Source organism: Lepidochelys kempii, chromosome 19 (genome assembly GCF_965140285.1).
Source record: "Lepidochelys kempii isolate rLepKem1 chromosome 19, rLepKem1.hap1, whole genome shotgun sequence".
NCBI classification, from domain to species: Eukaryota; Metazoa; Chordata; order Testudines; family Cheloniidae; genus Lepidochelys; species Lepidochelys kempii.
This window is the reverse complement of record NC_136398.1, coordinates 10,236,326-10,263,080: the sequence shown is the minus strand read 5'-3', so window position 1 is coordinate 10,263,080 and position 26,755 is coordinate 10,236,326. Positions and strand designations below refer to the sequence as shown.

General features: G+C 52.3%; 2 protein-coding genes across 2 annotated transcripts in view; both read right to left on the bottom strand.

The window, feature by feature from the left end:
* Positions 1–26,755, bottom strand: part of ZDHHC18 (zDHHC palmitoyltransferase 18) — a 38,587-nt gene that overhangs the window by 11,404 nt on the left and 428 nt on the right. The window contains exons 2-3 of the mRNA XM_078849456.1: positions 26,591–26,750; positions 23,142–23,241 (exon numbers count right to left, since the gene is read on the bottom strand). Of these exons, the coding sequence (XP_078705582.1) occupies positions 23,142–23,241; positions 26,591–26,750 (260 nt within the window). The remainder of the gene's footprint in view (positions 1–23,141; positions 23,242–26,590; positions 26,751–26,755) is intronic.
* On the bottom strand, positions 10,612–16,296 carry SFN (stratifin). Its single transcript, XM_073317870.2, has one exon. It carries the CDS (start codon positions 11,977–11,979, stop codon positions 11,239–11,241), a length of 741 nt encoding a protein of 246 aa, XP_073173971.1. The 5' UTR covers positions 11,980–16,296; the 3' UTR covers positions 10,612–11,238.

Sequence of the window (26,755 nt, the reverse complement as noted above, 5' to 3'; positions counted from 1 at the left end):
GGGAGGATGTAGGGGCTGGAACTTCCTCCGAGGATGACTCAGCTCGGGATGGGGGCCGAGTTCTAGTCCCCAAGAGGAAGCCAAGCCAAAGCTGCCTTCTCATGCGGGCCTGTTGGCTCAGCAGGTTGGTGTTCTTCCAGATTGGGGGAATTCTTGCTGTCGCTCCTGGGAAGCAGGGGGGTTGGGGCTAATATACGGAGTTTCAAGGCCTCGCCCTGATCAGTGCCCCATACAGCGCCAGGTGACCCTGCGGGCCGTATCCACAGCTTCACGCAGTGATGTCCTGTAGCCTCCCCCACCTCATGGTGCCTGGGAGGCCTCACGCTGGCACCTTTGCCTCTGCAGCTGTTGCCGCCAGACAGCAGGGGGCACTCCTGGCTAGCTTCTCTGGGTTCCGCTAATGCAGCCCCCTCACCTCCCGGTGCGCCAGGATCCTGAATTGCTGCTGGATGTGCTCTTTGCACTAAAACGGGGGCGGGGGGAACAGCTGCTTGACCGGGGGAAGCTCTTTCCCTTGCAGCCCTGGGAAGGAGGGGAGCTGGCAGACCTAGGCTATGCACCGTTTCTGGAGGTGGCTATGTGCAGTCTGAGGGGTCCCCCCCGAGTCCTCCTGCTGTAGGCACATAAAGCCAGTGTATGGAAGAAACATCCCCCCCCATGTGCCCCATGAACAGGCGGGATAGTGACAGGGTGCCATGGCAAATGCTTCAAATAACAACAGAAAAGGCCGGTCGGTCCCATACGGTCCACCTCCCTTGCAGACTCGTGGTGGGCTCATCCCCGACACTGTTCCCTTTGTGTCCCCAGAGATGGGGCTGCCACCTTCTCACAAGGCGAGACAACTCCACAGGTCCTTCGGCTTCACTGTCAGGAACGGTTTCCTGCCTGCAGGTCCCTGTTCTGGGCGCTGGAGCTCACCTGCGAGCAATGCCCAGCATTCCTGGAGCATTGCTGAGTGGGGTGAGGAATGCTGGCTTTGATGCCGGGAAGATCTGGGGATGATTCCTAGCAGGGAATCTGTTCATTTCTTCCAGGCTCCTGCAGGCGTCAACATGTCCCTTCGCTCCTGCTGGGCGGTGGAGATGCAGCTGGTCTTATACAAATCTTAGTATCTTAGCAGCCTGGCTGGAATGGCTGCATATTCCACTCCTTTTGCGGGGGAGGAGGCTGTGGCTTTCATGCCATCTTATTACTCCCCAGGTGCCACAAGGTGGGGTGTGTGTGTGAGAGAGCGAGAGCCACAAGGGGGCGCTGTGTGTGCACGCATACCCATGCACTCCACAAGGGGGCGCTGTCTGCGTGTGTCACTGTGTGTGAGAGAGAGAGAGAGAGAGAGAGAGAAAAAGTCACATGAGGGAGTGATTGTGTGTGTGTGTGTGTGGCCGGGGTGGCGGGGAAATTGTACCATGCAGTCAATTTTTGCCAGTATAAAACTGGCTCAGTGCAGGGTCTTCTTCAGGGCCCCACTAGCCTTGTGACAATACAGGGGGCTGGGTCATGAAAGGGGTGGGGGTCTCCGTCGATGGCACCTTGCCACCTAGCCTCAAATCTGTTGGACATCAAGGCAACGTATTTGGAAAGCGCTGGGTTACCAGTGCTGCAGTCTGGGGCTCTCAGCTCCTGTAGCTGAGCTGGGTGCAGGTCAGGCTGAGACCGAGAGCCGCCGATGCGAGTATCGAGCTGCGATGCAGCCTTGTTCCCAGCCACGCTGGCAGGAGCTGGTCCCTGACGCCGTCTTGGTCACCATGGGGCTGATACTGACCGATGGCAGCGGTTGCGCCCTGTGCTGCCGTGGAGGGTCAGCAGTGAGCTCGGGGCCAAATGGACGTGCAATGTCAATGTCAATTTGTTGAAAAAGCCCTGAGTGCATTTTTGGGTCTTGCAGCCTGGCACACGTGTTGCTGTGGCTAGGACGGGCCTGCTCAGGTCGCAGCCTAAGCTAGTGCTCAATGCCAGGCTGTCCAGTTCTAGTTTTGGGGAGAGGGTGTTGGGCAGAATCCCTTGTTGCCTCAACAGGGCCCCTAAATATCGACTAGGATTCAGGCTGCAGCCCATGTGACATCTGCCCTCACACCCAAGTGCATCTTCTACGCTGACTTAGCCAGACAGGTGCTGGGGGGAGGCTCTGGGTCAGAGACCCCCCCTCTTCTCCTTGGGCTGGAGTTTCCAGAAACCCAGGAATCTCTGCAGTCCCAGTGAGAAGAACCAGCTACACTTTATTGCTAGTTGGGCTTATTTCCGGTATGGCGCGGCCCGAACTGAAGCCTGCGTCTTCCTCCCACCAATCCTTGTGGGACAAATTTGGCAGTTTGGCTCTGGATCCAGAGATGATCTCTGGGGCTAATTCAGATCAAGATTGAAATCCATTTAATCTAGAGCACCTCTAGAAAGGCCCAAACCAGAGCACTAGCTGTGAAAAGCGCCCTCTGCCTGCCCACTGGGTTCTGGCTTAGACGTTGACCCAGGGGTTACTGCACTAGAGACAGGAGCTCTGGGTAGCTCTGCTCACCCAGGCCAGGGAGGGGTATGTGCAGGGACAAGCCCCCTTAATTAGCCCCATGTGCTGGTGTGAACCTGAACGCCCCCCGAACTCTGGGGGAGGCTGGATCTGCAGGCAGGCTTGTAGCCCATCACTGTTCCCAGTGGGGGGTTCAGCCCCAACAGGCTGGAGGGTTTGTGTGTGGGGTGGGTGGTTGCAGGCACTCCCCGCCCCCCACACACATCCACACATGAGGGGCAAACTGGGCATGTCAGCCTAGCCTGGGAACCTTGCAGTGTCACATGTTGGGCAGGGGCGAGCTGTAAGTTATAACGCTCTTCCCACTCAGGCACCAGAGGTGTAAGCAGCTCCCTCCCCTGGGGTGCTTTGCCTGCTGGTGCCAGGTGCGTCCCTGCCTCTTTATGGGCTTTGCAGGGTGTGTGGCTGTGATTCTGCTCGTTTTGCTCACTTGTTCTCCATGCACCCGATGAGTTTGATAGCTTTGCTTTTATTTCTTCACGGCCGGGGGGGGCGGGGGGGTTCCATACACATCTCACCATACTGCAGGGTGGGCTCCACTCCCCGCTGCACCCGGACAGCCCCGCGGACTCTAGTGGAGTGAGCGCCGGGGCCCAACCCTGCTCTGTGAGGCTCGGCAGTTCCACTTCACAGGGGCTTGGATGAACCTCTTGCCCAGGTCTGCTTTGCGTGGGGTTGTTGTGGGAATTGGACCCAGCATAGAGCGCCAGCCGGTGTCGTGGGAATTGGCCCCGGCATAGGGTGGGAAGAAGCAGCGGTATGCAGTCCCCTCTGGAGATGGGAGAGGGGGGCGTCTAGGGTTCCATCCAACCCTGGGGCTCTCTTGAGATTTGGGGCAGGCCTGGGATTCCCCAGGGGGCTGCCAGAGGAGGCCAGTGCCCTCTTTCCCCCACAGTCGCCTAGGGAGCTGGCGGGTGGCCATGCCCCAGAGTCCCTGGGCTTGGGAGCCCACGTCTCCCCATGCGCAGCCAGTACCAAAAGCGGGTGCGTTTCAGCTTCTGTGCCCAGTCTTCCTCCTCTGTCCCAGCCACCCAGGCTCACCCTCTTGCTGCAAAGAGCTGTGTTAGCAAAGGCCCAGCTGGTCCGGGGCCTGTGTAACGTCCCACACTCTGCGCCTGCATAAAATGCTTACTAGCGGCTTTGCTGCTGAGCCCCGGCCCCTGCGGCACATCCTGGGAAAAGCTGCAAGACCGGCTCTGAGCGCAGCCAGCATCGCCTCCCACCCTGCCCAGCAACACTGTAATTTCGGCTCTGTCGAAATCCAGCTCTGCAGCTCCCACCTCAGCGCCCTATTAACCCTTCGGAGTCAGGCGAGTCCTTAGCTGGCTAGCACCTGGGCACCGAGCGGGGGACATTGCTGCAAGAGCCCCCCAGGGTTCCCGATGGCAGCGAAGGAGCAGCTTGGGGGCACTGAGCTGGAGCAAATCCCACTTTGCCCTCCTTGATCACCTGCCCGTGATCTCTGCAGCCAGTCTGGGCTTTATCCCCAGGCCCGGAGCTCACAGGGCGCTCACAGAACCAGTAGCCTGGCTGGACTGGTGGGTCCCCATTCCCCACAGTTGAGGCCCATGTCCTATGTGGTGTGCTTGCTCTACACTATCCAGTAGTGACACCCCCAGTTTTCCTGCACCTACCCCCCACCCTGGCTTGTCCTGTCCGGGCTATATCCCTTGTGTTATTTGTGTGCCTTGCTATCAGATGCAATCTGTTTTGTTCCCTCCCCCAGGCTGTGCCTCATGCTCCCCTATTGACTTGGAGTAACTGCCATGTAAGAGTGGGGTGAACAGGAGGCTTTGGCTGCTGAGCTGGGAGGCATTCGTGTTTGTTTGGCCCCCAGGAGGCTGGTGAGGCTTTTGGTATGGGGCAAGGAATGCTGGGTGGGGGCTGAAATGACTTTCAGGGAGGGGTCAAATTCTTTGTCCATTCTCCCTCTGCTTTCCACCCTCAAGCAAACTAAGAACAACAAGCTGCCCAAATGCCTTTGCTCCAACTTCCGCTTCTACATCCAGCAGTGCAGTGAAATAGTTAACAAACTAGACATTGGTGTTATCAGTAGGTTTCAGAGTTAACACCCTCTGTCGAGGAACGGAATGGGTCACACTACCCCCCAGGATTTGTAGGGGGTGTTCAGGCTGTGTGCAGACCTGGCTGCATCAGTTCTACTGGGTTCCCAGCTGGGAGGTTTTGTTTATAACTGTAAGGGCTAGAGACTCGACTCTGTTACCCATCTCCCAATTTTAAACTAATCTCCAGTTAGGTGACTCTGTCAACTCCCTATACGCAGGGAGGATATGCTAACAGGATATACTGTACTCTGAGACTGCGTCTAAATGTCCCATGCACTGGGACTTCATCCACTTACCTGGGAGAAGAGGCTGCTAGTTACTGATAATCCCATCACCCTAGTATCTGAGCGCATCATAACACCCCCTGGGTGGCAGGGCAGTGCTATTATCCCCAGTGTACTGAGGGTGAACTGAGGTGCAAAGAGATTAAGTGACATGTCTAGGGTTACACACAACATTTGTGGTGAAGCAGAACCTGACCCCGGGTCTCCCTCAGGCCAGCCCTTTCTTCCACTCTCAGCTAAACACATTGCCCTGTGAGGAAGCTTCTCCTGGTGAAAGTATTTCCATTCTTAGGTCCAGCCCTTTGGGGGTGGCTAGCCTAGCTAATCACTGGCTTGTTCCTAGCTCCACTTAGCCATGGCTTGGCTGAGTCAGACCAAATCAGCCCGCTGTCTTCCTCCAGCAATCGATTCCCACCCACCCAGTCATTTCTGTTGCTCTTCTCTGATTCTGCCCCAGGTGATCGGTATCTTGCCCGTGAAGAGCTGAACTCTGTTCCAGGTGCAGGCGCACCATGGCTGGGTGCAGAGAGGGACGAGGCCTTTCTTGCTCTGGTGCATTTTGCATCGGCATGTGCCGCCCCACACAGGCCATGCTGCATGGCAGCCCCATGTCTCACTTGTTCTGCACCCCCACATCCAGGTCTGGCTGGGCATTGCTCTTTGCAGCTTGCCTTCCCCATTGGGTGAGCGAGTCCAAAGCCTCCGTCCCTTTGAGGGTGCAGCTGACTCTTGCTGTGTCTCTTGCTCACAAGTCTAATAATTAGGTCCTTGTATTTGTTGCCCAGTTTAGCATCCTTCGTAAGTGCCAGTAACATGCTGCTTGCCCCTCTTCCAGCCCATGACAGGCCATGTTGATGTGAGTTATTGGACTCAGTAAAGGGGTAGCTAGATGAAGGTCTATGGCCTGTGATACACAGGAGCTTAGACTAAACGATCTAATGGCTCCTTCTAGACAGTGAGCCGGTCCCATCTCTCCACTCCAGCACGATGCTCTGTTGCATGTGGTGAAATTCCCCAGCCGCAGCTTGTTCTCATCTCGCTGAGCGTTCAGCCCCCAAACAGAGCAGCATGCTGGGCGGTGCTAGCAAACAGCAAGGTGGCTGCTGGGGAGGTGGGGCGGGACGGGCATTTTGCAGGGGGTGAAGACGGCAGAGCTGGTCGAGCAGCTTCAAGGACAGCACAGGTGCTGGAAGGAGGGGCAGTAGGGGGCAAAGCGTATGGGGGGTTAGTGGGGACTCTCCAGGCTCAGTACTGCCCGGGGTGATGCAAACAGGTTCGGATTTACACAGACTGGCCTCCCACGACATGACATCAGCGCACTCACCCAGGAAAGCACCAAGGAATCTCACGTTACCTCATCAGTAACTGGAACTCGGGGAGTCCCAAGGGGACAGGCAGGGGGTGCCTGGATTCTCTTCCCAGCGCTGCCAATGACTCCAAGTTACCTCTCTGTAAACTGAGTATAATAAGGCAACCTCCCTCACAGTGGGCTGTGAAGCCCGATAAATCTTGTGTCTCGCACGCCCACGGTCCAGCTGATGCGGCCCGTTTCAGAATAATGCATGTCGTTAACATGCAGACATGGCGGCAAGATCAGGGCCTGCCAGTGACAGATGCCTCTGAAATCTTAGACAGCCCTGGAGATGCTTCATTACACAGGGACAGCATGGGCGGGATGCCTAGACACGTGCCTTGCAGGGACCTCTGCCAGTGGTGGCGGGGGAGCTCAGACTCCAGGGCTCATTGGGGCCGGGGGCTCAGTGATGTGGAGACTGGGCTGATGGGAACAAGACTGAGTTGACCAACCTGCATCCCAAAGACCAGAAAACAGCCTATGGATGGGACTGAGTTTAAATGGCTACCAACCAGGGGTGGGTTTGAACCCGCAGCCTTAAGCCTGGTCTTCTGGCTGGGGCAGGCTGGCAGTAAGGAGGAGCTGCTGGACATGCTGGTCACGGGGGAGAAAGCGACAGTGGTGTCAGCTGTCTGGGGGAACGTGTGACTCAGCCGGGCCAAGGAGACGCACCGCTCATTTTGTGAGGGGCCAGCACCAAGCCCCAGCTTGTTTGTTGAACCCACCGCTAGCCAGAAGTCCTGGGTCCTTGCCCCACCTCTTCCCCTGAGTGGTGCACAGAGCTGGCAGTCACGCCCATAGCTGTACCAATCTCTCCACTTGTTCCCGGGGCTAAGGCTCCCCCTCACGGGGGACTTGAGGCTCCATCAAAAGCATTGGGTGACCAGGTGTAAAGGGCCATTAGGGAAGGGCCCATGCCACACAGCGGGGGGCCTGGGTCCAAGCTTCCCTGGTGCTGGGGCATTGGGCCTATGGCTACCTCCCGGCTCTGCTTAGATAAATAATGGGAACTGTCTGGGGCAAACAAGGCGCAGGGCGGTGCTCTGCCCTGGCATGACCTGCACGAGACACTGGGCCTGCTGCTGAACGCCCTGTGCTCCCTCCCCAGCCCCGCGAGTGTGCAGCAGGAAGAGCGGGGCTGGCTTGGACCCTGCTCAGTGGATGTGCTGCACATTCCTGGGCAGCATCTGCAAATCGCAGCCTGCCCGCAGTATTCCTGATGGCCGCATGTACGCACACCGAGCCCTCTGGGCCCTCGACAGCCACTGCACCCGAGGCCCTGCCAAGAGAGTCCCAGCCGCCAGGAGCTCCAGGGTGGAGCCTCCTTGTGCCCGATGGAGCCTGGCAGAGGTGTGGCCGGAGATGAAATTGGCACAAGCCGGCAGCTCTGCAGGGAATGTTCCGTGCTGACGTTAGTGCTGAGGTCGGCACAAAGCACCTCGCTCCCCCGTCACTCAGTGGGGAGGGGCGCCCAGACTGGTTTGGTCGCACAGAGCTCCTCCCATACCCGGGCTGGTACAGTGTCGTCCAGCATGTAGTTTGGGGGGCATTTACTAGGATGCATGACACCCAACCTGGTCGCTTTACAGGGCCAGATCCTGTTTTCTGTCCTCATGGCTAGTGACCCCTTTGATGCTGCATCTGAGTAGGAGGAACAGGGTGTAGCCCCGAATACTGGACCACTCATTGCTTACCGCGGCCGCTGACATGATCTAACCTGCCTTGGAGCACATGGTGAAGGAGGGGCTTAGTGCAGCAGCTGTGGAAACCTGAGCTATTGGTTTGAGTGTCAGTCCCCTCCCTAAGGGGATGTGGAGCTCCTGGAGGAGAGGAAGGATAGATGGTTTTGGGGTTCAGCTCTGGCCAAGGAATCAGGAGACCCCTGCTCTTGGCTCTTCTGCTGACTCTGGGATGCCTTGAGCAAGTCTCTTTCCCTGCTCTCCCTGAGTTTTCATTTTGTGGACGTTATGTATTGCCTTGTCCCAATGCTTACCCATGATACTCTCATCTGGCCGGCTGTCTGGGAGCCCAGAGAGGTCAGCGTGTCAGAGTGGCTTTTCGGGGGCTGGGGGCCACCCACTCGGTTCCCAGCCTGCAAGGAACTGTCAGCTCTTCCTTGGCTGCAGCCTGTGTGCCGTGGGGAACCTGGTGCCAGGCGTTTGGAGTTAGAACCCTTTCCTCCCACTGCTGTGGGCTCAATGGAGCTTAGGTCGGAATTTACTCCTCACCACCACTTGCCCCTGCAATGCAGCAACGCCGGAAGCTCACCGCATGCAGCTGTAAGTGCACTGAGCTTCTCCTCCCAGCTGCGACGTGCAGGCTGGGCTCTCTAGGCTGACTTTCAAAGCCTCGGTAGGGATTTAGACCCCCAAGTTCTTACTAACTTGAATGGGCGCTGGGCAGCCAGAGCTCACAGGCAACTCAGCAAACCTCAGCCTTAATGGCCACAAGTGGGCAGGAGCTTGGTATCTGTCCCCTCTGAGAGGTGACGCAGCACAGCACAGGGCGTCCGGTTCTGCGCTGACTCAGCGCTCGCTGGACTCCCTCAGTGCGGCTCGCGTGCAGCCGGGCCCGTGCTCTCCAACCCAGCTCACACAGCGCGACATGACAAGGTCGGCTTGGACGAGATGACCCCCTGAGGTCCCTTCCAACCCTGATATTCTCTGAAGGTGAGAAAATGCCAGGAGCCGGCTGCGCCCTGTCACTACTGGCACTAGTGATGGTGGGAGAGCTACAGAAAGGCTAGTGTGGGCAGGGCCTATTGACTCACCACCGCCAGGATCTTCCAGCAGCCTGGTTTCCCATCCAAATGCCGGCCCAGCCCACCTGTGCTTTGCTTGAGCCAATGAGCTCATAGCCCAAGGTGGCATGACTCAAGTTCATGGTAATGATCTGTCAAGTTGGAACTAGTGGAGGGCAAAAGCTGAACTCAGTACAGTCTGTCAGCTACACCCATTCCCCAAAGGAATGAGCTGGAAAAGCGCCAGTTTAATAACTGCTGAGCTTCCCTGGTCTTCTATGCATCCTCCCCAGCAGCAGCCCCTCAGCTCCGCCGTGGCTTATGTAGGTTTGCAGCCCAACGAACAGCTCTTTTCTTTAATGCTGTTACTGAAGGATGCCTAAGGCTGGACCCTTGTGACCTTCCACTTGCTCATGAGCCCACGGCATGTTCATAGGGCTGACACATGGGTACATTTTGTGCCTGCATTGACCAATCCTGTAGCAGTTTAGCAGCTGCTCCCATGTGAAATCCTGAAATGGTCCACATTTGGATAAGGAAAACAGCACGCTAAACTGTGCAGTCCAACACATCCTTACACAGGATTTAGCACCAGGTGTAGACAGAGTAAGCTGTGTTTACTTACGTGGAGGCCGGTCAGGATCAGCCCTGGGGAGGGCCCTAAAGGCTCCCAATTGCAAGTTCTTCTTAAGAATTTTTCTATGTACACGGTGCACCCGTGTGGGTTTTCTGAGTTAGTTACACAGGGCAAACCTGTGTGGTCACTCTCCTTTCGGTTTGAGCAGCTGATTTCAGCTTAATTTAAATATCATCCTAATTAATTTATGCTTAAACTCAAATAGACCTGTTCTTTACCCAATACGTGTGTCCCCACTGCAGGGGTTTGCCACCGTTACACTTCGTCAGTTTTAAATAACCACTTTAGTTGGGCCAGTGCCACTATCTCATGTAGACAAGGCCTGCATCTCTGGAATCTGGCATAAGGCTCCTAATTAGATTCGGGGTTTCTGACCCCTAGTTCCAGGGACAAAGCTATAATTTGCCACAGGAGTAGAAGTGAATTGGAGTCATAGACGTGGGCTTGTAACGCAGAGGCGTGTACCACGCTGTGGGGGCAGAGCTGGATGTGACTGTTAGTGCCCAAAAAATTATAGTGGCTGTTTTTGAAAACCAGTATTATTGACAACAGCTGGGGGGGGGGTCATGCCACCTGGTGCTGGCCTGAAGAAGGGTCACTGATGCTGTTCCCTTCAGGTGGGTAAGAAGTCCCTCGCTTCCAGGAAAGCTTCTGCCCCTCCACCCCACCTATTTCTATCACTTATCAGATGTAACCAGGTCTCACGTCATGTTGGTCTCTCTGTGGGCACAAACCTGCTCACAAGGCTTACTGGAGCCTAGCTCCTCTGCTCAGGTCCAGCACTCATGCACAGAGCCACTATGGGTAGCCTAGCATGCGTGAACCTGCCTGGAAAAGTACCATGCTCACTCCCTGCTTAGACTTGCGCATGCCAGGAACTCCCTCTCCCCTTCCAGTGCCTTGGAAATGCATGCTTTGTGGTGTGCCAGGCAGCGCTGGCTGTGCCCCGGCAGGGCCGTGCTGCGTACCGGGATGCAGCAAAGAAGTGACTACGAGGACTACAAAGGCAGGAGCGTAAGTGCAGTTTTATTGGAGAGGGACAGGCAGGCAGGGGCTTTGGCAGTACACAAATACAGGAGGCACCTCAAGTTTGTCATTCTTAACCCACTACAAAGAACCCCCCATGGCCCAACACCTCCAGCTTCCTACGGTCTGCAAGGAACACCCAGTAGGCTGTAGAGGAACCCTGCAGCAAGCAAAGGAGAGCACACTCTCTAGCTGCAGTCGACTAGGTTTTGGTGTCTTTACCCCAAAAACCAAACTCAGCTTCCCCTTTTTAAATGTTAAGTGCCAGGAGGCACCGCCCAGGTCCCAATGCTGGGGAGGGTTAGGAACCCCCGGTGTTACTGGCAATGGGTGGGACACCCAAGTTTGTGTGAAGCTATAGTGCTCTTCCACAGCAGTAACTGCCCCAGTGGGCAGATCACAAGAAATGTGGAAGGAGGGGGGAGGTCGGGGAAGGGGGATTGTCCCAAAGCTGCCACGAGAAAAGGCAAGATAAAACATGTGAATACCATACGCACAGACCAGTCAGTCCCCTTTGCTGTCGGAATCCAGGCAGAGCTTTTGGGAGCCGAGACGTGTCTTACAAAAAAGGAGGAGGGACAGGGAGAGTGACCACTGCTTGGTGGGCTGCAGTTCAGTTCTTAGGCTCTTCCCCGGCTTCTCCAGCGTCTTCTCCCGCGCACTCTGCCGTCCATAACGTAAGGTTGTCCCTGAGCAGCTGCATGATGAGGGTGCTGTCCTTGTACGAGTCTTCACTGAGCGTGTGCAGGTCTCCCATGGCTTCATCGAACGTGGTTTTGGCCAGCGTGATGGCCTGCTCTGGGGTGTTGGCGATCTCGTAGTGGAAGACGGAGAAGTTGAGGGCGAGCCCCAGGCGGATGGGGTTCGTGGGCTGCATCTCCTTCTTGCTGATGTCCATTGCTTCCTGGTAAGCTTTCTGAGCATTTTCTATGGTTTCCTTGCGCTCATCCCCAGTGGCTACCTCGGCCAGGTATCGGAAGTAGTCACCCTTCATCTTCAGGTAGAAGACTTTGCTCTCTGCGTCGCTGGCTTTCTTAATGAGATACTTGTCCAGCAGCCCCAGGACAATGTTGCAGACGTCCTTCAGCTCCCCCTCCACCTTCTCCCGGTACTCGTTCACCAGCTGCGCTTTGTCATCGCCCTCCTCAGTCTTGTGCTCGATGCTGGAGATGACCCTCCAGGCGGACCTCTGGCATCCCACCACGTTCTTATAGGCAACAGAGAGGAGGTTGCGCTCCTCATTGGAGAGCTCATCCCCGTGCTCCACCACTGCCTTCATGAAATCAGCCATGTCCTCGTAACGCTCGGCCTGCTCAGCCAGCTTGGCTTTTTGCACCTGGTGGTTTCTTGCCATGGCTGGGAGCACTGGTGGAAAGGAGACCGCTTTGCAAGGAGGCTGGTTTGAAAAGGAGCAGGCAGTCACCCTGGGAGCCTTCCGAGTCTCTGTTCAGCTCTGCTGACGGGATCAGCTTTTGGCTTGGCGTCTCAGCCTGGAGCAATGGCTAGGCGTGGCAGAGAAGCTCTCAATGAACCCCTCCCCCCACTTCCTCTCAGACAGTACTCTCCTTAAAAGGAAAACTGCAGTGATTCACCTTGGAACTAAACGAATTATGTACTAGCCAATGTCAGAGAAATCCACCTTAATGCAAGGCCTCCTCCCTGAGACCTGCTGGGCAGAAGGCTGGTACCCGGAGCAGAGGTCTTGCTGTTTGGTTCCAGTTTGCATGGCTGACTCTTCTCAGTGTCATAATTGGCCCCCTTTTTAGCAGCCAATGACTTGCTAGGCCATGGAGGGTGAGCTAGTCTCTCCTGCCTAGAGGAGGCCCCTCCTGATCAGAGTTAGGCTCCCTACCAACGTGTGTGAGGGAATCTTGCCCCACTGATGTCCCTGCTCTCTGTCTCGATAGAGACCATCAAGCCCTGGGATGGCTGATCCTGCAGCTTCCAACAGCCCTAAACTCACCTTCCAGAATCTCACAAACATTTTATAATTTTAAGTCTGACATAAATGCAGGAGATTTCAGATGCAGCTCTTCATCCCACTAATGTCCTCAGCTGTGGGAACCCGGTGGCAGATTGGCGGCAGAAGTGGCCAGAGGCAGTGAACAAGCTCCTAAACCAAAAGTGGCTGAGCAGCTCCGGCTTTATGGGGCAGAGTTCCGAAAATGCCGTTTCTGTTCCAAAATGCTGGCAGGTCTACAGGGCTCTTCAATTCCGCAAGGCCCCAGCATTTATCCCCATTGTACACCTCGGGAACCAAGGCAGAGAGGATAAGTGACTTGTCCAAATCCACAGAAGTTTGGGGGATTTTTGTTTTTCTTTCTTTTGTAAAGGAGTGAGATTAGAATCAAGGAATTTCTGGCTCCTAATCTTATGCTCAAATCATACCTCAAATTGAAGTCCTCTTACTTCTGTTAAAATTGAACTACATGTATCAGAGCTGACCTCTATTTCCCTAGGCATATGTTTATGGGCAACTAGGAAGGCGTAAGAAAGAAGCCACCTTCTACTTGTGTCTGTACAACCCAAAGCTGTCTACTGAGCAAAGGAGCAGGCTAGAAATGCACCGTTAAACAAGCCTGCACTGCCTGTCGGAGGTGCTGGTGGAGAAAATTTCCACATGATGCCAAGTTCATTTTTAAATCACCTGTGCCATTTTCCTTTGAGGGACAGACTAGTGTCAGAGAGAACAGGATGCTATTGTCCAAGTTTGCTGCACACCACGCTCTGGAAGCATGTCCAAGAGTCGGACTGACTGTGGGAGGGTGTGGAACACCTATTTCACGATGGTGTACTCGTGCGACTTGATGTTAAATGCCTCAGATGAAAGACAGCACCATTCCCCACTACAAACATCAAAGAAACAGAAGTTTTGCTTTAAAATAAGAGCTTCTAAAGTCACTTCCTAACAGCATAGCTCATAATGTGAGAGGCAGGGAACACGACTCAGATCTAAACGCAGGAGGGACTTGTGGCTGTTGAAAGGGTGTACCTGAGACACAGACTTGTCTTTGTCAAATATAAGCTGCCCTGTATTGTATCCTCCATCCGATTGTCAAACCAGGCCTTTCACCATTTATTGCTCTTTCTTCTTTTTGATTACATTGAAGATGCTTGAAAAACAATTTCTGCGATTGCTTGGCTGCTTTGTAATTAGCTACTCCGATTAGAATCTGTGTCTCATGTTACACTAAGTTTCACTCTCAAACTGATTAAGCCTGTTCCCACTTGCCAGGAGTGACTGCTCCTCTGTCTGATGCTGCCTGAAGGCTTCATGACAAATTCACCGCACTGAAACCTGCCTTAATCACTCGCCTTATCTGCTGCGTGGATACAGTTGCTGTAGCATGGGGAGGGGAGGGTGGGGTCAGTAACTCAGCTGTCCCAGTTTGCAGGTAAATTGTTATAGCTGCATGACTCACTGATTTACTCATCTGTGCAAACAGCAGTGGAGTGTCTCCCCCAGCTGACGTCCGAGCCCTTCACTGCAAAAGGTCCCTGCCCCTGCTGAGTGAAGCCAGATGGAAATAGCATGGCCTAGTGTAGCTCTTGCTCTCATCCTGGGGCTAGAGAGCTGGTTTTTAAGTGTCGAGGAAAACCACTACTGAGGCTTGAAACTAACTTTCCTGAGCCTAGAGATGGAATTAACACTGCATGGTGGACTCTCTAGCTAACTAAGGTACGTATCTGGCACGTATTTCCACAGTATCTGAGCACCTCACACATAATCTTCCCCATCTTCACACCACTGACATGCCATGGGGAAGTGCCGTTATCGCCATTTTTGTATAGGGGGAGCTGAGGCACAGAGACTAGTGCCATTTTCAAAAGTGCTTTTGAAAATCTGACTGCAAGTGACTTACCCAAGGTCACGCAGGAAGCCTGTCACAGAGCAAGGACTCAAACCCAGTCTCCCAAGCTCCAGCCTAGTGCTCTAGCCACCGGCCTCTCACCTGACTCCACTGGAAACTGTTCCCACACACACTAATTCCTAGCTGAGGGCAAGTATTTATATTTAACACAAAACTAGGACTCTGGCAGCCTAATACTCGTCAGATCTTGGTATTTCAGTAAAGCTGGGCCGGGTCACTTCTGGGGTGGGAGTCCTAGATGCTGCAGAGAATGGTGGTGGTTCTGCTTTGTCAGCGCTCAACCCAATTCCCCATTAGGGCAAAGGGAAGCTGTGTTGCTGGCAGAGTCCTGCTCTAACTGAGACCTACGTTCTGAGCCCGTGATCTTTATGAAAGCAGCCAGAAAGCTCTACAAGCCGTGGGTATTAACGCTAGCACTGGGATCAGACCCCAGCTTGGACAGCTACATGCTGGTGTCTGAATCTGTACTGTGGGCGGAGTACCTGAGGCTGGGGGACACCCTGTGCAAGCCCCACAAGATTGCCAGCTTCCATGGGTGACTGGCCATCCTTTTCGTGTTCCTGATGCCACCACCTAGGAGTGCTCACACACTCTAGCCGAGTGCCCCTTCATATCAGTCTCCCCTACCTTTGAAAATACTTGTTCCTTCCCACAGAACATTCCAAGGGACAAACTATTCATCCCCCCCAGGAAATGGAATTTGAGAAGCAATTTTTGACCCATCCAGCCATTGAACCTGCTGTACAGTGCTTGGGCTGCTGCCTTCAAATAGGAGGCAAGCCCACCACTTGTCTTTAGGGGAGGTCTAGCCTCACTACCCCAGCAACCACTCTGCACAAGGGGCTTAGTGCAGTTCCCACTCATGCCATTCAGGAGCTGAGAATTACACTGAAGAGGCCTCTGTTCTTGAGAGGAAACTAGCCCCATATGTGTGTCAAACTTGTGAAAACTCTCTCCATTCCCTGCCCGAGTGGTGAATTCATCGCTCTTATGCAGCACTTTTCAGCAGTAGATCTCTATTGGTCCCTGAATTATCCCACCATTTCTGTTCCTGGCCGGGTGAAGGCTCTGCCAGCCTGCTACCAGGAAAGTTACAGCCTAGTTACAGTTGGAATCTTTGCTTGCTTCCATTAGATGATGAGTATTAAAGAACAATCACCAAACAATCTTCCTTGGTTTGCCTGGTATGTACACTGAGAGCTCGGTGTAGGCCACCAGTGCTGACTATGCCAAGATGGGCTGAGCTGCTTCCATTTTAAACTGTCTGCAGCTGAAGTGCACAGACTGGACTGGTAGAATGCCCTTGGTGAGGACAGCACTGCACGAACCTTAACCGAAGGCAGCTGCATAAAGGATGAAAGTCCAAACTAACCTACCTCAAATATGCAACAGGTTGGGGTACATGCATTTCCCAGTATTACACATTATGACCTACAGCCTGGGGCACTTGTCCTTTCTGTGGGGCTTGCAGCAAACTTGCACTCTAAGCACTAAATCCATTCACCTTTGCAAAGCTGTTAGAGCACCAGTGCACCTGTGTGGGGTTTTTTTTTAAACAATCCTTCCCATTTACTCTTTCTAATCTGCCCTGGGAAGGCCAACGGCACAGATGGACCTTGGGAGTTGTGGTGCTGTACGAAGGACAAAGCCAGCACCAGTCTCAGCAGTCTACAGCTTTCCATCCCAGGTCGTGTCTGTCATACATGTTTTAAGCATAATGCCAAATGCTGCTCTCAACCACATTTTGTTTCTCAGTAGCCAGCTCACCTTGACTGCAGCTGTGTGTGAAAACAGCTCATTACATCCTCATGCTGCTATGGCTGACTCTGCCCTGCCTGTGGGGCAGCTGTGAGAAATAAGGTGTCTGGAGTGGCCTCCAGCCACTACTGTCGGATTTAAATGCATGTGCATCTGAAGTAACATCATATAAAACTAGCTCTTACCAAGGGAGGCCTATTAAATAGCTTCAGCGGAGGCTAGATGCCAGTCCCCATGTCTTGTTGCAGGGCCATGGATCGCCTCCTCCTCCCGTCTTGTGCACTCACTTCAGCAGCTCTCACATGCGAGGCTTGAGGCAGAGGTCTGCTAGCTTGGCTCTAGAAAGCCACTTAAAATAGCCCCCTGTAGCAGTCAGTTGCTTGCTGAGAGCCTGCAGAGCGTATGCAGGACCATGAGCCCCGCCAAAAAGCTTGTTTGAAGCAACCCTTCCTGCCCCTCAAGAGCCATAGCCCACCCTGTCTCAGTTTTGCAGAGACAGCCAACAGGGCCATGACTTGACTTGGATTTCTGGCTGATATTTCAGCATTGACAGGGTTTGAATTTGGGTTAGTACTGATCAGGAAAAATGGTGACAATTCAGCACCAGACATCTGGTGCTCTTCAGTTACCACTTCCCATTCCTGGGAACAAGCCATTTTTCAGTCCCACTTTACGGGGGGGGGGGGGGGGAGGTGGCTCAAACATGCCCTAAGGCCACAGGCCAAAGCTGCTTTCGGATGAGGGAGTTCCTGGCTTTCAGCACTGTGATTAACACAAGAGGTCATCCAGACATACGCAAACCCTTTTATGCTCCATCTTCATTCACTCCACCCACTTAAGGAAAAGCACACACTGGTAAAAGCAGCCTGGAGGCGTTCCCCTTGGGTGCTGGGGACACAATAACCCGATGCCCATGTACAGTAAATAGGAGAAACTTTATTTTGTTACAAAAGTAAAAAGCATGAATGGATTTCAAACCCTACCAGACTGGAGCCTAGCTGAGAAGGGGTGGGGTCTCACAGGTTTACACTAGCTCACTTTTACAAACCCTACTTGGTTTGCCAGTGGCTGCTGGAGTGTCAGAGCATCCAGCCTCCTCCCCCTCTTTTCTGCTCTGTCCTTTCGAGAAGGCGGATGGCAGTAGCGGAGGAATCTATACAGGGACTGCAAATGTCACTACTGAAACTACTGCTGCACTTAATCCCTTCCTCTAAACTAGTGTATCCCAAGACACAGAACTTACTGGTAAGTGTTTGAAAGGTGAACTCTTAACACACACTAACTACCTCGGAGACAGGAGAGTCCTTTGCCTGCATACATATGGTGCAAGCAGTTCACGGCTGGGGAGGTGGCCTGCTGGCCAGCTCTGGCAGAAATTCTGCTTCACAAGGCCACTGTTCCAGCTGTGAACACACCGCACTAAACCTGGTAAAGTCTCACGTGCCTGCTCATCTAAGTAACTATAATTACATCTTCAGTCTCTTGCGGGGGAGACCCCATCACTGCAGAGTAAGGCTAGTTCCCAGGAGCCAGCGATGGCCTTGGTTCAGTTGCACGAGTCTCTTTCCAGCAGCAGGAGACGGTAAAAACTCCAGTTATTGCACTCAGAACAGATGCATTTATGGCTTTATGCTTCCAACCCACGGGACAGAAGAGCGTGCCAGCACCACACGTGGGTTTGGAAAGGCTTTCCCACCTGCACAGCGGCTTTCCCCCCTCTCTTGCCACGGGAGGGACCGAGGTGCAGTAGTGTAGCCCCGGCGTGGGGAGGCACAGGCGGTGGTAATGGCTGCTGTTTCAGGTATTATCCATGTCCTCAGGAGCGCTTTAGTCCCCTGAACGTACTGGATTTCCCCCCGTCAGTGCAGAGAAAGGAAAGTGGAGGAGAGAAAGAGAGGGTTAGTACAAGACATCCCAGAGTGAGAGTCAGGTAACAGGAGCGAAAGCTGGAGTGGATCCTCCAAGCCAGCTACAGGAAATAACCGAACAGGCTGGGGTCAGATGAGGGCCAGTCCTGTGTTAGCAGCACAAGCGAGGCTCCGCCAATGCTCTCCTCAGGAGCTAAAGCAGCTGCCCTCTGGTAACACCCACACCCAGCAAGCGCCAGCTGTTTAGACCCCTCAAAACAAGACAGGTAAGTGAGTACTTACTGAGCAATCTCTCAAGCATCATGCAGTAGGAGTGTGGGTGATTAGGAGACTACCACATGAGCAAGACAGCACTCAGCAGGGAGAGGAAAATGAGGGGGCAGGGGTATCGCTTCCCACAATAATAACGGAGCAAGACACATGCAGCCACCATTAGACACTCTGCAGGTGTGTAACTATCCGTTTACACCACAGCTGCTAGGCCATGACTTCCTTTGCACCCACACCTGTTGTGGCTAGCACACGGGAGAGACCACCAGCAGCACCAGCTGTGGAACAGGCTGCAGGGGTCACTGACTGTGTGTCAAATACAAACTGTTCTATGGCCTGTGCTGGGAAGACAGGGAATAGACACGGGCAGGGTCCATCACGCTTCCTGGCAGCTGCGCATTATCAGTGCTCCCCTTCTGGCGGACACTAGCTCATCAGCGGTGTGTGGAAGGAACAAGAAGGGCAGTTAGGCAAGTGTTAGCAGGGCTGTCCTTGCAGAATCTCCAGCCCTCGTCTCTGAGTAATAAGCACTGATGTAATACTACATTCTCTTCAAAGCACTTTTACAAATTACTCACCTGTGTCACAGGCATGTTGAAGGATGAGTTTCATGTTACAGAGAGGAAAACAGGCACAGAAAGGGGAAGTGACTTAGTCACAAAGTGCATCAGTGACAGAGCCAGGATTACAAATCTGTTCCTGGCTCCCAGTCCTGTGATCACGCCACACCTTGCTGTAAATGTCACACCACTGCATCAGCAGGACTTCTCTTCCACCCAGAGCAGCATCTCGTTTGCCATGGCTAAAAGCCACCACTGCAATCCATCCCATCCTCTTTGTAGCCACCATTCAGGACTTAAAGCCCTACTGCCCTAACCCCTCTGTCTGTGCATCCCATCTCCCTCCAAACTAAGTCCAATCGACACTACTCTCTCAACCCTACGTGCTCTAGTAACAACTGGCCTAAACCCAAAGTAATGCACGGCAGCTCTCAGCCAAGCACTTCTGCTCTGCCTTCACTCAGTCTGCAGTGCAGTGCAATGAAAGCTTACTTAATCCTCTGCAAGGCTGGGGGTAATTTACCTACCTACCACACAGCCTCACACGGCTCACTGCCCATCACTACGTTGGAACGCCAGTAGGGTTCTTGGCACACACTACACACCAATGCCTACACAAACCAGAGGGTAGCTGGGGCTCGATGTACAGAGCAAACCATGCAGTGAGGATGAGATGAGTCACTGGACTGGGGAGAGAAGAAGAAAGTGCTCTCTTACCAACTACCCCTCAGAAAGCAGGGCTAACATCCAGAAAGGGGGGTGTTAGATCCCATCAGGCTGTGCAGGAAATGGCAAAGTCCTGGCAGGCATCCTCCTGGGGAAGACACCAGAGATTATGCACTTCAGCATCCACTGGCAGGGACAGAGCAGACTGCGTCAGCGACAGAGCACTCTGTCTCAGGCTGCTCTCAGATCCTGGGACAGCACTGGACTGGGTTAGAGGGAGAGTGGGATGGGAGAAGGGTGCTTAACTTAAGGCCTCTGTAGGAAGATGCAGTTTGAGCTGTGTCAAATTTCAGCAGCCGAATGATGAAACCCCGAGAAACCATATGGCCAGACCAAGTTGCTGGGGTATGCAGCTATGCATACCTTCCAGCCTGGTCCTGCGGGAAGTGATTACAGTGGGCAGGCAAGACTTGCAGCTGGAAGAAGCCATCTAACCTTAATTGGATGGACAGAGAATCATTACTCACCCCATTGCAGAAGCTGAGGAACATGCCTCCGAACCAATAAAAGGAAACAAACAGATCCCCAAGCAGTTAACTTTAAAAATATAACTTTATTACAGCAAATAACAGGAGAGACCGGTTCAAATAGAAGTGAGAGAGTTTGCCTCCCTCTCCCTCCTTCTGAACTCCTGTAGGAGGCAGGGTCAGTTTTCCTATCCCATCCCATCAAAGCTGCAGCCTCTTAGAGTGTAGCTTTACTGACCCTCTACACTCCATCTGCCTGTCCTACCATTACACAAGCAATGAAACACGGCATCAGGGCCAGGGGAGAGTTAGTGCGCCGGCTATTTGTGGCTAAGGGAAGACAGACAGTAACTGCTGTGCGGGATGATTTCTGGAAAGGAATTTTGGAGTGTTGTTTTCCAGACACAGCAGCAGCTTTTTACACTGTTGCATTGATCCGTCTGGGGTGAAGATCAGTCTAGGAGCAGCAAGGGACATGAGCTGTAGCCTGGTGTGTCAGCTGCCCTGCCAGCCTGCCTCACCCCTGAGCTGCCAGGGTCACCCCCAGGGCTCAGGTGGTAGTTTATTCTACATGCTGGTACCAACCCTTCTTCACCTCAGCTGCCAGCAGTGGGAAACATTAACATGGGGTGTGTGTGTGTGTGAGGATACTTCTCTGAGAAACAGCTGGTAAATGCTTTTGGTCACTAACAATAGGGGCTGGCTTTGGACTAGACACCCTGCTGGAAAGGGGACTGACTGAGAACAGCATATGAAGCCCAAGTCGTCCAGTCCCCAGCCACACCTATAACAGGGCAGCAGCACCGCCAACCCCTGGCTGTACTTTCAGATCAGTCCACTGACAACAGCACCCCTGCCATGCCCAATCTCACTTGAATACTGAGCCAGAAACATGAAGCAAGAGGAACATTTACAGGGTGGAAGGAGCAGATTTTTAATCAAATCTCCAAAAAGGAATGGTTTGAAATCGTCCAATATTCTTCTCAGCTAAAGCTTCTCTCAAAGCCCCACCTAAAACCACTGCCTTCTGCAAGAAGCCTGCAGCATGTAAATGCAGGCCCAAGTTCCCAACCCCAGGACGTGGGTGGTGGAGGGGCAGGGCACATCTCATGCACTGCTCTTTGAACAGTCAGGATTTGTGACATTTTCTGGCCAGCAACAAAACTGGGCTACAAAAGAGTGCCAAAAACTAGAGAGGAAGGGAATGCATGGAATGTGAGAACACCATGTTGGGGGGTGCATTTAAATATTGTCCCATTGAAGTTCACCACTGCTCAGCAGACTGACTCACAGGGTAGGGCAATGAGGGGTGCCTTAAGCAATACCAGCCCCTTCCACGCACCCTATGTTCTCCTTAAGTTTGCAGCAGCTGGCAATTCTCTGCTAGGGTGCTGTCATTCACGATGTGCAAAGCAGAATACAGGGGAATACCTCTGTGACAATCTGCCCCCCAAATGCACTGATTAGTGATAAAAGCACAGGTGAGAAAGATGAAAGGGCTTTGGGTCCGATACATACTGCAACGCCCAGGGGTGTCTAACCAAGTGGCTTAACACAGAACAAACATTGCAAATCTCTGCCCTGGTGCCAGGGATACGTACAGCGCTATCTACACCGACACATAAAAAAATACTACCTAGAAAAAAATTTAAAAATTGTGCAAAAATACCCAGCAGCTTTTAATAAACGCATTTCAAGTATTGCTAATGTGTCTGTAACTCTCCTACACACACTCGCCAGTGTCAGTAATCCACAAGGCAGACTGGTGAACACCTGGTAAGGAGCAGCAACAGGTATGGTGCCACCCTGGGGCAGACAGACTCAGAGGAATCATTCCCAGAGGGCCAGCAGGTGGCCCCACTCTCTATTCTACTGGCCGGGAATCCAAACCAAGAGCAGGCTAACTGACACCAGCACTCAGGGTAACCCAATTTGGACAAGCTGTGCCTCTTCAACACCAACATTGCCATTAAAGCTCTTTACACACAGAGCCCACTCACACTTTAGCCACCTAGTGTTGGGCAGAGATCTAACAGGTTATCATTTAAGGGCAACATCTCACAGTTAAACCCACAAAATGCTTTGCTTATTTTGTTTCTAACAATTAAAACTAAGAGCTCCTCTGGGCTGTATCCTTGTCCCTGCATGGCTTCTTACTGGCTGAAAGGGCTACAACACTAGGAAGGGTTGGTCAGCACCTTCTCTGTGACCAGGTGAGAGCCAGTACTCAACAGCAACTGGGATGGCACATCTATTTCCCTGCCTATGTTCAGTGCCCCATAGGGGTCTGGACCCTCAGCGCTCTCCCCAGCACCTGGGAAAGGGAATGTCATCCCAACCAGCCAGCCTCAATTCTGAAAAGTACCGGTGCTGCTGGGAAAGGGACGCTACATATTCCACAGGCCCAGATGGGAACGTAGTTTATACTGACACATGAAGCTGCCCCTCACACTGCTGGGGCAGAGACGGAGGAGGCATTTGTAGCGACACAACAGGGAGACCCAGCTTTCAGCCTTCATCGTCCCCCAAAACCCAACCCCCATTCTAGAATGGAGCACAGGAGATGGGACATGGGCTGTGTCCACCTCCCCATCCTCAGCCTCCACAAGGCACCGCAGCCCATTCAGCTAATCCCCGCAGGAAAGATGGCAGGTCTCTGGAGCGGACACTCCAAGCTTGGATGGTTCTGAGAGGTTGGGGTTTCCCAAGCAGCCCTTCTTGCTTCCCAGCTGTGGTTGGAACCCCTCTCCCTGGCTGAGGCCAAGGTCTTGCTCGGCATCAGGCTGTAGCAGTTGAAAATCCAGGTAAGCCACATCACAGTGAAACAAAAAAAATAAATAAATAAAAAGGTAATGCATGGCTTGACTGAGTCTTTGGCAGCTCTGCACCACAGGGCTGTCTTGCCTGAGGTCAGGGAGATAACGGGAAATGTACTGACTGGAGCTAGGCACAGGCCCTGGACTATATCACAGCACCACTAGGGAATGCCTCCTACCATGCTGGTGTCAGTCTTGGATCCAAAGGAGGGGATTTCACTCTTGGGACTGGACGGGGTCCCGGCATCAGGCTGGATAAATCCTCTTCTGTCTATTAAACTAGAAAACAAGATGGAAAGAGAGAGGAGAGGTTAAAACACCAACGTTCATCATGAAACAAACCCCTGAAGCTGTGTGCTAAGCCAACCAGTGATGCTGTAAAAATGAGCTGCTAACACCTGTTGCATCAACAGTATAATACTGGTACAAAAACAGTGAACCCAATGCTGGGATGCATTAGCAGGAGTGTCGTAAGCAAGACACGAGTAGTTGTTCTTCCATCCTACTCAGCACCAATAAGTCCTCCATTGGAGTAGTGTCTCCAGTTCTGGGCACCACGCTTTGGGAAAGATGTGGACAAATTGGAGAAAGTACAGAGGAAAGCAACAAAAATAATTAAAGATCTAGAAACATGACCTACAAGGAAAGACTGAAAAAAATTGTGTTTGTTTAATTTATGGAAGAGGAGACTGAGGAGGAACACGATAACACTCCTCAAATATGTAAAAGACTGTTATAAAGAAGAGGGTGATAAATTGTTCTCCCTATCCACTGAGGACAGGACAAGTAGCAATGGGCTTAAGTTGCAGCAAAGGAGATTTAGGTTAGACAGGAAAAACTTCCTAACTGTCAGGATGAGTAAGCACTGGAACAAATTGCCTAGGGAGGCTGTGGAATCTCCATCAGTGGAGGCCTTTAAGAGCAGGTTGGACAAACACCTGTCAGGGATGGTGTACTGTAGATAATACTTAGTCCTGCCTCAGTGCAGGGGACAGGCCTAGATGACCTATCAAGGTACCTTCCAGTCCTACATTTCTATGATTCTCAGGGATTTCAAAGGCAGGAAGCAAACCCTGACAGCATTTGATCATTAGCACTGGATAGCTGTGCCTGCCAGCATTGTCCAAAGTTTAGGGAATTTGAATGCAGGCAGGAAAATCCCCTCGGCCAAATCTCATGAGGGCGACTGGAGAGAGGGAACAGACTCCGCACACAGGAAAGCACTTAACTATGGCTCAGACTTTTCTTGTGCACGTTTTTAAACATTTGTCGCTTAAAACTCAAGGTGACCGGCAAGGCTACACGCACCCACCTGAGCCCAAAACACTTAGCACTCTGGGCAGGAAGACGTTTCTTCAAATCTCTTGGTGTGAGCTGAGTGCACCTGGAAGCTGCAGGCTTGTCCGCCCTGGACAGTCAAGTCCCCACTGCAGCCACAGAACCAGTACCATAGTGACAGCAGCAGGGTAAGCTTCCCCAAGTCCTGCTTGTGTCTTTGTGGGGACTGCCAGACAAAGTGTCAGTGGGAGGATGGATGACATGGGTTCCTGACCACTCAGAACTAGAGACAACTTTGTGTCACTACTATGCTAGGCTGGAGTTGGAGAGGCCCCCTACAGCAGGAGCGAAATACTATTATCCCATTAGCAGTCATCTACCTCACAGTGCTCTCATCATGTTTAAATAGATTAGCTCACTTACTGCCATGGACTCCATAGTAACAGTAGCACTGAAAATGACAAGAACCTTGGGAAGTACTTTAGAGGGGAAAAAAAACCCTCCTTAAATCACGGTGTAACAGCCCTCTTGAGCACAGGTTAAGCAACAGCAGACCTTCCCTGTATTATTTCATTACACTTACATTAGGTTAGTATTTCTGGAATGCTCCCAGTAAGTTCAAATTGGTTCCTTCCAGCAAAAGAAACACTGTCTCAAACCTGCTTGGAACATTCAACAGGCTGAGAGCTACAAAATGTGCGTTGGGATTGAACTCCCAACAGCCCAACACAAGAGATTATTTTAAATTTGCCCAACTGCGCCCTCATGTGACTAAACCATGGTAGTTTTATTTTGGGATGGGGTTAGATTCATAGCTGTTAAAGCCAGAAGGGACCATTCTGATCGTCTAGTCTGAGCTCCTCAGTTGGAAGGTGTTCGGTAGGACAGACCCAACATGGGGTTTTTGGTTGTTTTTTTTGAAAGTTACAAACCAGGTTTCATTAAATGATTTTTTAAAATGGAAATACAGTTTAAGCAGTGAACAACATTGCCCCATGAACTCTGCAACCCAGGACCCTGCACCCTGCCCAGGGAAGAGCAGAGGGTGGAACTCACTGTTCTTGTTTCATTATCCAAAACCAGTGAAAAACAAGAAGCAAATAAGCAAAGATGAGGAAATGTTTGGCATTATTCCTTCCTGCTTTAATGACAGTTGCAAATAATTCACAGGTAAGGGAATTTGTCAGGATCAAATTAAACAGGAAATCATTGTGTCCTTTTAAGGCAAGAGTCTCCAAATTGTCTGACGAAGGACAGCATTGGCTACTTGCCAGAAGTCTAAGGTTTCCAGCATACTGCATAAAATGGAGAGGATTGCAGTCAACCCCATCTCTGATAGAGGTGAAGACCTCCACAAGACCACACATCCCAGCATGCAATGCTCCATCTTGATCTGAAAAGCAGCTGCAAGATGCATGTAGAATTCCAGCCACTTAGAGATGACCTGGAAGGGGTTTTGATGCTGGTTTTTCACCTTAGAAATATCAGGAATGTCAAGTCTGCTCTCACCTGGAGATCCTGGAGCTGTATCAAGAGCACATTTAGCAAGAGCCCTCCTGCCTTCTTTGACAAGTGAGGAGTGAGACAAAGCTCTCGCCCTCAGGCGGTCAGTTAGTCATGGAAATTAAAGATTTGTTCAAAAATAAAATAAAGAGCTTTATTTAACCAGTCTAAAATCTGTACTCTCCCGAACACTCAGCTTTCACTGCCCTGAGTCTGGTGAGAGTGTCATTCCACTAGTTCTCCAGTCACCAGACTCTGCCAGGGCAGACAAGACCTGTATTTGCAGTGTAAAAACAAGCAGTGAAGAACTTCTCCATCATCTAGAAGCCAGATGTATTGAGAAGTCCATTGCAGGGCACCTTTAAGCCCAGGGTTATTCCTTATGTAGTGCTAAAGCTCACAGGATGCATCCTTTAGCCCTCCTGAGGTCCTTAGGGCACTGGATTTTTAAATGTCTAAAGAGGAAATGCTAATCTAGTAAATATTTCCATAGCAAGCAATTACCATTAGCTGCCGGGCCCTCCTGTAATGGGCATATCCCACCCTTACTACACTGCAGGGGGATATTCCAGTTGCACTCAGTTTACACCCTACAACGAAGTCTGGAGTGCCCTGAACTAAGCAGATTTAAATTGATGAAAAGTAACAGTCAGCACCCGCCTGTACATTTACCTATCCTCTGGGCCTGAGCCTCAGAATTACCCACCCCACCCGAGAGCCCTGTGCCATCGCTTTGGCCTGGCTCCTGGGAGCCAGTATTAACCTCTCCTGTCTCCACCTCCACATATGGCTGCTGTGTCAGGGCAGGGTGCAAGTCCCGAGTCCAGTGAGGATCGGAGGCTCTTACCTGGGATGGAATGGCCCACACAATACTGCACAGCAGTTGGTGAGGATACTCTTATGGCTGTAGGGATTGGCAAACTCTGAGCCTCTCTTATTTGACCACGACCCTTTGATCTGCAATTGAAAGGACATAGGCTGATTAGAAAGCGACAGCCTGGTGAGAGGGGAT

What these genes read in the sequence shown, in the direction of transcription:
- SFN (XM_073317870.2), bottom strand. Translation starts at nt 11,979, where the DNA reads ATGGCAAGAAACCACCAGGTGCAAAAAGCCAAGCTGGCTGAGCAGGCC.